General features: G+C 53.6%; 1 protein-coding gene across 3 annotated transcripts in view; it reads right to left on the minus strand.

Moving 5' to 3' along the window:
- The window catches only part of RYR1 (ryanodine receptor 1), a 153,053-nt gene that overhangs the window by 113,546 nt on the left and 29,163 nt on the right, over nt 1–10,344 (minus strand). For all 3 annotated transcript variants that reach the window (XM_032248849.1, XM_032248848.1, XM_032248847.1), the window contains exons 20-27: nt 9,638–9,854; nt 6,661–6,765; nt 6,347–6,450; nt 5,512–5,595; nt 3,854–4,161; nt 2,472–2,674; nt 1,217–1,391; nt 845–1,053 (exon numbers count right to left, since the gene is read on the minus strand). In XM_032248849.1, coding sequence (XP_032104740.1) covers nt 845–1,053; nt 1,217–1,391; nt 2,472–2,674; nt 3,854–4,161; nt 5,512–5,595; nt 6,347–6,450; nt 6,661–6,765; nt 9,638–9,854 — 1,405 coding nt within the window. The remainder of the gene's footprint in view (nt 1–844; nt 1,054–1,216; nt 1,392–2,471; nt 2,675–3,853; nt 4,162–5,511; nt 5,596–6,346; nt 6,451–6,660; nt 6,766–9,637; nt 9,855–10,344) is intronic.

Here is a 10,344-nt window from a genome sequence, read left to right on the forward strand (position 1 = left end):
CCTGACCGCAGGTGATCCCCTCACCTCAGCCTCACAAAGTGCTGGGATTACACGTGTGAGCCATCATGCCCGGCCAAAAAAATGTTTTTTGAGATAGGGTCTTGCTCTGTCTTTTAGGCTGGAGTGCAGTGATGTGAACACAGCTCACTGCAGCATTTAGCTTTTGCTTTTTCTTTTCTTTTCTTTTTTTTTTTTTTTGAGACAGAGTTTCGCTCTTCTTGCCCAGGCTGGAGTGCAATGGCACAATCTCAGCTCACTGCAACCTCTGTCTGCCAGGTTCAAGTGATTCTCGTGCCTCAGCCATCCCCAAGTAGCTGGAATTACAGGCATGCGCCACAACATCTGCCTAATTCACTGCAGCCTTGATCTCCTGGAATCAAGCAACCCTCCGGTCTCAGCCTCCGGAGTAGCTGGGACTATATGTGCATACTACACGCCTGGTTCATTTTTTAATTTTTTGTTGAGATAGGGTCTCCCTCTGTTGCTAAGGCTGGTCTTGAACTCTTGGGCTCAAGAGATCCTCCCACCTCAGCCTCCCTAAGTGCCAGGGTTACAGGCATAAGCCACCATGCCTGGCCTTAATTTTTTTATTTTTTAGAGATGGGGTTTTGCTTGTTGCCCAGGTTGGCTTTCCCATACTTTATAGGTGAGGCACCTGGACCTCAGGAGGCTGTGGTTTGCCAAAGTTACCCCCCGAGTTACACAGCCCAAGAGCCCATTACTCTGACACTTGCTTCCATGTGGTTTGTGTGCTAACATGGAGGGAAAGGAAAAACTCAAGAGCACGGTGGAAAGAAGGAGCTTTGAAGGCAGATGAGAAGGCATTGGGGGGGTCAGTCCTTACCTCATAGTGAGGGTGTTCAAGGGGCACTGGCTCAAACTGGGGCAGGCTTTTGCTGAACCAGGTGGTGACAGGGCGCTGCATGTTGATGGCAAATGGCTCGAAGCCTTCCTGGAGGCCACAGATGGCAAAGAACCGCAGGGAGCTCACGTCCTGGCCCAGGTTCAGGTGACCCACCTGGCCAGGTCCCAAGCTGCAGACAGGCAGGAAGCCTGGTGGGAGGGGATGCATGGGCAGGGGTGAGGGCGGTGGGCAGGGCAGGGGGAGCCGAGGGGAGGAGGTAGGCATGGGAGAGCTGGAGGCAGAAGCACCATGCAGGGTCAGGAGAGATGGAGGAAAGCCAGAAAGGGCACGTGCAGCGGTCTCAGCCCTCACCGTCCCCGATCTCAATCTCTCGGAAGGCTGTTTCGGAGCCTGAGTCAGACATGAGGACCTCGCCATTGAGGGTGAAGATAATGGTGTTCTCTGTGAGATCGATCATGCAGCCAACGACATCGCCCGGCTGCCAGGGGCGCCCAAATGGTTCACTGCCCAAGTGCCAGCGCTGGCCCTGTGGGGAGGAGCAGGGAGGACATGGTGTGGGGAGACACTCAGAGAAATGAAGAGATAAGAAAGCAGGGAGAGAGAGATATGTGAAGACAGATACTCGAAGCATCAGGTTCAGGATGCATACCACATATACATCCATGATCCCAGGAATTTCCCTCCCCACTAATCTCTGTGCCTCATCCCTTCTGCCTGGGCTCTCTGCTGTTGCCATGGCTGGCATTATGCAGACCACCAAAGTGATAGTTGGGGGCTGGAGGCAGCAGCAAGCAGAGGGATACAAAGGAAAAATGAACCTATCAGTGTCCCTCATGCAGATCCATACATGCTCATATATGTGCACAAAATGGATGGGTGGGCAATGAGGCAGATGGGTGGATGGGAAGTTGGGCATATGGCTGGGCAGAAGAATGACTGGAAAGTTGAGAGTCTACCTGGGTGGACGCAGAGAAAGAAGCAAGTGTAAGCAGGTGCAAAGATGGATACATGGATGATGGACGCAGGGAGGGAGGGAGGGAAGGATGGTTGTATAAATGGTTGTCAGATGGACAAATGGTTGTTGGATGGATGGATGGACGGTTGGTTGGAAGAATGGATGGATGAAGCGTTGATTGGATGGATGATGGATGGTTGAATGGATGGATGGATTCATGGTTGGCTGGTCAGATGGATAGATGACAGATAGATGAATGGATAGATGGATGGATGGATGGATGATGGAACTATATGTGCATGCTACCATGCCTGGCTAATTTTCTTAAAATTCTTTGTAGAGTGGGGGTCTCCCTATGTTGGTTGGATGGATGGATGGTTGGTTGGCTGGATGGATGTATAGATGGATGATGGATAGATGTATAAATGGATGATGGATGATGGATGGATGAATTGTTGGTTGGATAGATGGATGTCTGACAGATGGATGGATGGATGGATGAATGGATGGATGGACAGATGGATGGGTGAGTGGTACAGTAGATGCAGGAAGCAGGGACAGAGTGAGGCACAGACAGAGGCAGGACCAGAGTAGATGAGCTGTGGGAGAGACCACAGGACTTGGCAGACTGGTGCCCAAGGAGGTACCCACGCGGTGCCCATTGAAGACATAGGCCAGCTCGTCAGCTCCCAGCTCTACGTCAGGCCTCAGCTCGGGCCTCGCCCAGCCCACTCGCATCTCGCCTGTGGTCACTGCTTCAAACTCGAAGTACCAGCGGCCGCTCTGCACTGCATAGGATTTCTCCGCCCGGAAGATACGCACCCGGTCCCAGCGAGACTGGTTCTCCGCCTGACCTACAGATGAGGCCAGGCAGGGTCAGAGAGGCTGGGGAGGAGGTGGGTCCCAAGACATCGTGAAGTTGGTAGAAGATACGAGGGATGGAAAGGGCTTTGGGGAACTGTTGGAAGAGGGTCAATTTCTTGGAGTTAGAGGAGAATTGGGGAACCTCAGAATAGTCAGAGAAAGGTAGGGACCTGGTGAGAGAAACCCCCATCTCTGTAGCAGCCAGAGTTCTCAGAGAACAGAGATACTGACAGAGACACAGAAGGAGAAAGTCAGGTCAGTGAACTGTTAAGAGTTATGGTCTGGGGTTAAGGGTCAAGATTAGGGTTGATTAGAATCGAGGGTTGAGACCAGGATTGGAGGGTCAGAGCCAGGGTTACCGAGGAGATGAAAATTCGGTTTGGGGCCAGGAGTTAAGAAATTGAAGGTTGGGGACCATGGCCAGGGTTTGGGGTCAAGGCTGGGATTGGGAGTTAGTGATAGGTCAGGGGTCAGGTTAGGGGTAGAGGTGAGAGGCTCTCTGAGTCCTTAGGTTGGTTGTCTCCATGTGGTAGCTACAATTGAGAGATGTGTGGTTAGGAGTCAAAGCTAGAGGTTAGGAATCGGTGCGGGGCCAGGGTTGGCACTCATTGGGTTCCTAGGCTGACGGCTCTGGGTTGCAGCCATAGCCGAGGCAGGGCTTGAGTCAGGTCAAGGGAAGTGGTTCATCGGGGTCTGAGCTGGAGCTGGGGTAAGGGTCAGAGTTATGGGGAGGGGTCAGTTCTCTCTAACCTCCTGGTCAGTCTGCTTGACGTGATAGATATAGCCCATTTGGGGCCGGGTGTGGTGGCTCACGCCTGTAATCCCAGCGAGTGGATCACGAGGTCAGGAGTTCAAGACCAGCCTGGCCAAGATGGTGAAACCCCATCTCTACTAAAAACTACTAAAATTAGTGGGGCACGGTGGCAAGCACCTGTAATCCCAGCCACTCGGGAGGCTGAGGCAGAAGAATCGCTTGAACCCGGGCAGCAGAGGTTGCAGTGAGCCAAGATCGCGTCACTGCACTCTAGCCTGGGCGACAGAGTGAGACTCGGTCTCACACACACAAAAAAGACATAGTCCATTTGGGGGCTGAGTCAGGTCAGAGATTAGCGGTCAGGGCTGAGGTCAGTCGGGGTAGGAGCTGGGCCAGGGCCGGGGTGGGCACTCACTGGGCTCCTGGTCAGGCGGCTCGATGTTGTAGCCGTAGCCTAGCAGGGTTCGTACGGCCTGGCAGAGGCTGTCCCGATTGCTGCGCTTGGTGGCCTCATCCAGCAGGCGGTAGGGCACCAGCCGAGGGTTTCGGCGCGCGGGGATGTCCTGCACCGCGCTGTAGCTCCAGCCTTGGCCCACTCGGTCTCGGGCCCACACGTTGTGCCCATTTTCTGCCAGACGGTCCACCAGCGTCGTCTGCGCCGGTGTCAGCCGCACGTGGCTCAGGTCCAGCGGAGCCGGCTTGTACCCGTTGCTCATCATATACCTGCGGGTGTGGCAGGGGCTCGGTGGGGACTACGCCCTCACCTCCACTTCCGGACTCTGTGCTACAGGTCCCTGACTGCTGGCCCTTGTCCCAGCTTTGGCGTTTCTGACCTTTGATCTAATGTTGCAGTTCTATGAAATTTTAGAATAAGCTTTGGGATCCCCGGCCTCTGACCCCAGAATCCTGGGATTCTAGCAAGGGCTTCGGCATCACTGACCTGTGGCCTCTGTGACCCCTTTGTCTTGACTTTGGGACCCCTATCTCTAAACGGAACTCTCTTGGACCTCTCGACACTAACTTTGAGGTTTTCCTCTTTTTATTTATTTATTTGTTTTAGACGGAGTTTCATTCTTGTTGCCCAGGCTGGAGTGCAATGGCTCAATCTTGCCTCCCTGCAACCTCCGCCTCCTGGGTTCCAGCAATTCTCCTGTCTCAGCCTCCTGAGTAGCTGGGATTACAGGCATGTGCTGCCATGCCTGGCTAATTTTGTGTTTTTAGTAGAGATGGGGTTTCTCCATGTTGATCAGGCTGGTCTCGAACCCCTGACCTCAAGTGATCCACCCGCCTTGGCCCCCAGAGTGTTGGGATTACAGGCTTGAGCCACTGTGCCTGGCTCTTTTTGTTTTTTGAGACAAGGTCTCGTTCTATGTTCTGTCACCCAGGCCGGAGCGCAATGGTGCAATCACGGCTCACTGCAGCCTGAGACTCTTGGCTTCAAGCAGTCCTCCCATCTCACCCTCCCAAGCTGCTAGAACTCCAGGCACGTGCCACCACCACACCCTGCTAATTTTTAAATTTTTTGAAGAGGACTCTCACCAAGTTGCCCAGGCTGGTCTCAAACTGGGCTCAAGTGATCTTCCTGCCTCAACCTCCCAAAGTGCTGGGATTACAGGTGTGAGCCACCTCATCCGCCTACTTGGAGGTTTCTTACTCTGATCCCACGCCTCATCGCCCCCAAACTCCTGGTTTTGGAGTCTTTGACCTCTGAACTTAGGATCTGTAATCACTCACCTATAATTTCAAGACCCCTTACTTACAACTCCAGCAACACCCAGATTCTCACCTCTTACCATTGACCCCGCCCCTTAACGTAGACATATGACCTCTGCTCTCATTTCCCCTGACTCCAGGCAGACCCTGGCCCTGGATCCTGGACTCACACCCTCTCTCCTTCTCTGGAACTCCTAACTCCTCAATCCTGGCCCTGACCCTATGACCTTCGCCCTAACTCAAGGCTCTTTACTCTCTAATCTCAGCCTCCCCACAAGATCCCTGGACCTCCCTAGCCCTTAGCACGGCATCCCCAGCCCCCAGCCCATCCCCAGACAGGACCTGGCCGCCCACACTCACGTCTTGGGGAGCTTTGTCTTCTTCAGGTTGTCCTCTGCCTTCTCGTCCGCCATGCCCACATGGCAGCCCAAAGCCAGCAGAGTCCTGGGGGTGGGGGAGCCGGGGCGACAGGTCACAACCCTCAGAGCTCCCTGCCCCCACCCCCTCCCACAGCCTCAGCGTCTCCAGCTCCCTCTGCCTCTGCTGCTCCGGTGTCTGGGGGCTCTAGCCCTATCCCTCTTGGTCCTGGTCTCGGGCTCCTTGACTTCTGTCTTTCCCTGTGCCTTTGTCTGTGTAACTGACTACGTCTGTCTCTTCCTGTCTGCTGCTTTCTCTTGTCTCTTTCTGCATCTCTCTCTCTTCTCATCCCTGCCTTTTCTTTCTCTCTCTTTCTTGCTCCCTGTTTGCTTTTTTTTTTTTTTTTTTTTTTTTTTGAAATGGAGTCTCGTTCCTTCACCCAGGCTGGAGTGCAGGGGCATGATCTCGGCTCACTGCAACCTCCGCCTCCCAGATTCAGGTGATTCTCCTGCCTCAGCCTCCTAAGTAGCTGGGATTACAGGCGTGCACCACCATGCCCGGCTAATTTTTGTATTTTTAGTAGAGATGGGGTTTCGCCATGTTGGCCAGGCTGGTCTCGAACTCCTGACCTCAAGTGATCCTCCCGTGTTGGCCTCCCAGAGTGCTGGGATTACAGGCGTGAGCCACTGCACCCGGCCACTCCCCGTTTGTTTCTGTCTCACAACCCCTGTCCCCTCCATCTTTTTCTAAGTCTCTACCTCCTGCCCCATCTCTCCTTGCCCCTCTCCCCAACCACGCCAGCAGCCAGCCCCGGCCCCCGGCTCCCCTGGGCCCTCACTTGAGCGTCTCCCCTGACATCTGCAGGTTGTAGTTCCTCTCAGGCTCTGGAAGGCTGTGGAAGTCCACAAGACATGGGTGCAGCCTCTTGTTGTCATCCCGAACCTGGAGAAACCCCGGGGTCAACGCCTCAGGCTCCCCTTCTCTCCCCACTTCCAGAATGCCCAGACTGTGTCCCCCAACCTCCAAACCTAGGTCTGCCACCCTCAGTCCTATGACCCCCGGTTCCCTGTTATCCCTCCCTCCTCCCGACAGGGATGTGTTCCTCCTGGCACGGCAAGTCCAGCCTCCCACAGGCTGCAGGCAGCCCCTCACCGGGCCATAGGTCCATCCCTGCTCAATGCGGGTCAGCGCCCAGAGCTCATGGATGTTCTCCGCCAGCTTCTCCCGAATGCGCTCCAGATGGGGCGGCAGGACAATCTAGGGGCAGAGGGACGTTCGTGAGACCTCCAAGTTCCCTCTACCCTCCTCCATTGTGACCCCTCTTCCCAAGGATACCTGGAGCCCTGGAGGCTCCTCCAGCACCCTGTTTCCTGCCATCCTGGAGCTCTGCTCCCCATTCTTCACTTGGACTCCAGGGTTGACACTAAGATGAGTGAGGGCTTAGTATCCTCAGAATTAAGGAATTATTCGGGGCCTGGCATGGTGGCTCACGCCTGAAATTCCAGCACTTTGGGAGGCTAAGGGGGAAGGGGCGATTGACTGAGGCCAGAAGTTCAAGACCAGCCTGGGCAACATGGCGAAACCCCATCTCTTCTTTTTTTTTTTTTTTTTTTTTTAAGATGAGGTTTCACCACGATGGCCAGGCTGGTTTTGAACTCCTGACCTCAGGTGAACTGCCCACCTCAGCCTCCCAAAGTGCTAGGATTACAGGCGTGAGCCACTGTGCCTGGCTCAAACCCCATCTCTTCTAAAAACAAAAATTAGCCAGACGTGGTGGTGCACTCCTGTAATTCCAGTTACTTGGGAAGCTAAGGCAGGGGAATCGCTTGAACTCTGGAGGCAGAAGTTGCAGTGAGTCAAGACTGTACCACTGAATTCCAGCCTAGGCAATAGAGCAAGACTCTGTCTCAAAAAAAAAAAAAATTAGAGAGAGAGAAAAAAAATTAAGGAATTATCTGGGATATGTCTGTCTCCCCGGTGGACTGGGAGCTCCATGAGGGCAGGGCCGGGGCTGCCCTGGTCTCCACCGAGTCCCCAGCCCTATCCAGCTCAGAGCCAGACTCAGACCCAGAAGAGGGGCTCAGCAAATGTTTGCTGAATGAATAGAATAGAGGAGTCTCCTTCTCTGTACGAGGATCATAGTGATACCTAATGAGGACTCGGTGAAATCACTGATGTAAATTACTTAATGTTATGTAGTTAATATTGATGCCTGGCACAGGGTAAGAGCCTAAAAGACACACTGGTGGTGTTGGTGTTCTGCAGGCAAGAGGCGGTGATGGCTTGGACTCAGGTGGGACATGGGGAGGAGGAAAGGGGGCAGGGGATGTCTCGGGGGCCAAGTGGACAGCCCATGAGGCTGACAAGCTGGTGGACGGGGACAGAGCCATCCAGGATGAGGCCCAGGGTGCTGGTCTGGGGACAGGGGGATGGGGAGGTCACCCCCGGAGACTATATCACTGCTACTAATAACGAATGACTGTCTTAAGCTCTAACTGTTTAATCAGGACTGGACTGAGCAACTTGTCTATATCCATTCATCTCACCTTCACAACAATGCTACCAGATAGGCCCTGGTGTTATCCCCTTTCCTCACAGAGGGGGAAACTGAGGCTCAGGGAGGCAAAGTCACTTGCCAGAGATCACATGACTGAAAACCAAACCCTTGCTGTCCAGCTTTTAAATGCAACCTATATTCCCTCCTATAGGAACATGCTTGGAGGGAAAGTGGGCGGTGAGGAGCCTGGGATAGAAGACACATCCAGCAAACTGTAGTGGGTAGGACCACAGGCTTCGGAATCTGACCACCTGGATTCAGATGGGCTGTGTGAATTGCATATGTTACTTAGCATTTCTGGGCTTTGCTTTCCTCAACTGTAAACCGGGGGCAGTAACAGTCCTTTTTTTCCTTTCTTTCCTTGAGATGGTGTCTTGTTCTGTTACCCAGGCTGGAGTGTGGTCGTGTGATCTCAGTGGTGCAATCTCCACCTCCCAGGTTCAAACGAGTCTCCTGCCTCAGCCTCCTGAGTAGCTGGGATTACAGGCACCTGCCACCACGCCTGGCTCATTTTTTATTTTCAGTAGAGATGGGGGCTTCACCATGTTGGCCAGGCTGGTCTTGAACTCCTGACCTCAGGTTATCTGCCTGCCTTGGCCTCCCAAAGTGCTGGGATTACAGGCATGAGCTACCACACCCAGGCTTTTTCTTTCTTTCTTACTTTTTGAGATAGGGTCTTGCTCTGTCACCCAGGCTGGAGTACATTGGTGCAATCATAGCTCACTGAAGCCTCAAACCCCTGGGTTCAAGTGACCCTCCCATCTCAGCCTCCCAAGTAGCTGGGAGAAGCAGTCATGCACCACTACCTCAGCTAACTTTTAATTTTTTGCAGAGACAGAGTCTCACAATGTTGCCCAGGCTGGTCTTGAACTCCTGGACTCAAGTGACCCTCCTGCCTCAGCCTCTCAAAGTTCTGGAATCACAGGTGTGAGCCACCTTTTCTTTGTGGGACAGCGGTGAGGATTCCCTGAGACTCCAATTCTGCACTGACAGAACCCTTTGCCTCTCTGTGCCTCAGTTTCTCCATCTGTTAAACAACGAGGTTCCCAGCTTCTAGGGCAGCTCCCCACCTCTCTCACTCCTTTTTTAAAAAATGTTTAAATTTTTACATATAAAAAGGTTTTTTTTTGTAAAGACGGGGGTTATCTAGACCAGTCTCGAACTTTTGGGCTCAAGCATGAGGCTCCCACCTCGGCTTCCCAAAATGTATGTTAGTTGTTTTTGTTTGTTTGTTTTGAGATGGAGTCTCGCTCTGTTGCCCAAGCTGGAGTGTAGTGGCACGATCTTGGTTCATTGCAACCTCTGCCTCCCAGGTTCAAGCAATCCTCCTGACTCCGCCTCCCAAGTAGCTAGTATTACAGGCACCTGCCACCATGCTAATTTTTGTATTTTTAGTAGAGACAGGGTTTCACTATGTTGGCCAGGCTGGTCTTGAACTCCTGACTCAGAGGATCTGCCCTCCTCAGCCTCCCAAAGTGCTGGGATTACAGGTGTGAAAGACGGCACCCAGCCCCCTCTCTGGCTCCTAAGAGACCCTGCCTCACCAGAAAGCCTTTGCAGGGCAGCCAGTACCTGGACAGTGTCCACAGGGCAGGGCACAAAGTCGGTGTGTGAGAGGCAGCGACTGGGGCCCACCAGGTGAGGCCCCCGGGGCCCCTCCCGTCGATACTCCTTGATGGGTTCAAGATGGAGTCGCTCTCGAGGGAGCACAGCTTCATGGCACGGGGCATAGCCAGGTGGGGGCAGGAACTTGAATTCACCATGGCGGCCACCAAGGAGGAACCGCACCCTGGGGAAGGACAATAAGGATCATTTAGGGGGGTTATGGGGGGCAGTCTGTGGTCAGTGGGGGACATGGAAGCAGTCCTGGGATCAATGGAAAGTTCTGGGGAGATCTGAGGTCTCCCCAGAACTCCCTGGGCAGTCATAGTGTCCTGGAGGTCATTTAGAAATCATAAAGTGGTCGGGCATGGTGGCTCACACCTGTAATCCAAGCACTTTGGGAGGTCAAGGCAGGCGGATCACAAGATCAAGAGTTCAAGACCAGCCTGGCCAATATGGTGAAACCCTGTCTCTACTAAAAATACAAAAATTAGTCAGGCATGGTGGTGGGCACCTGTACTCCCAGCTATTCGGGAGGCTGGGGCAGGAGAATCGCTTGAACACAGGAGGCGGAGGTTTCAGTGGGCCCAGATCATGCCACTGCACTCCAGCCTGGGCGACAGAGCAAGACTCCATCAAAAAAAAAAAAAAAAGTTTGCCGGGCGCGGTGGCCCACG

This window comes from Sapajus apella, unplaced genomic scaffold, assembly GCF_009761245.1.
Source record: "Sapajus apella isolate SASKATOON/1434 unplaced genomic scaffold, GSC_monkey_1.0 scaffold68, whole genome shotgun sequence".
NCBI classification, from domain to species: Eukaryota; Metazoa; Chordata; class Mammalia; order Primates; family Cebidae; genus Sapajus; species Sapajus apella.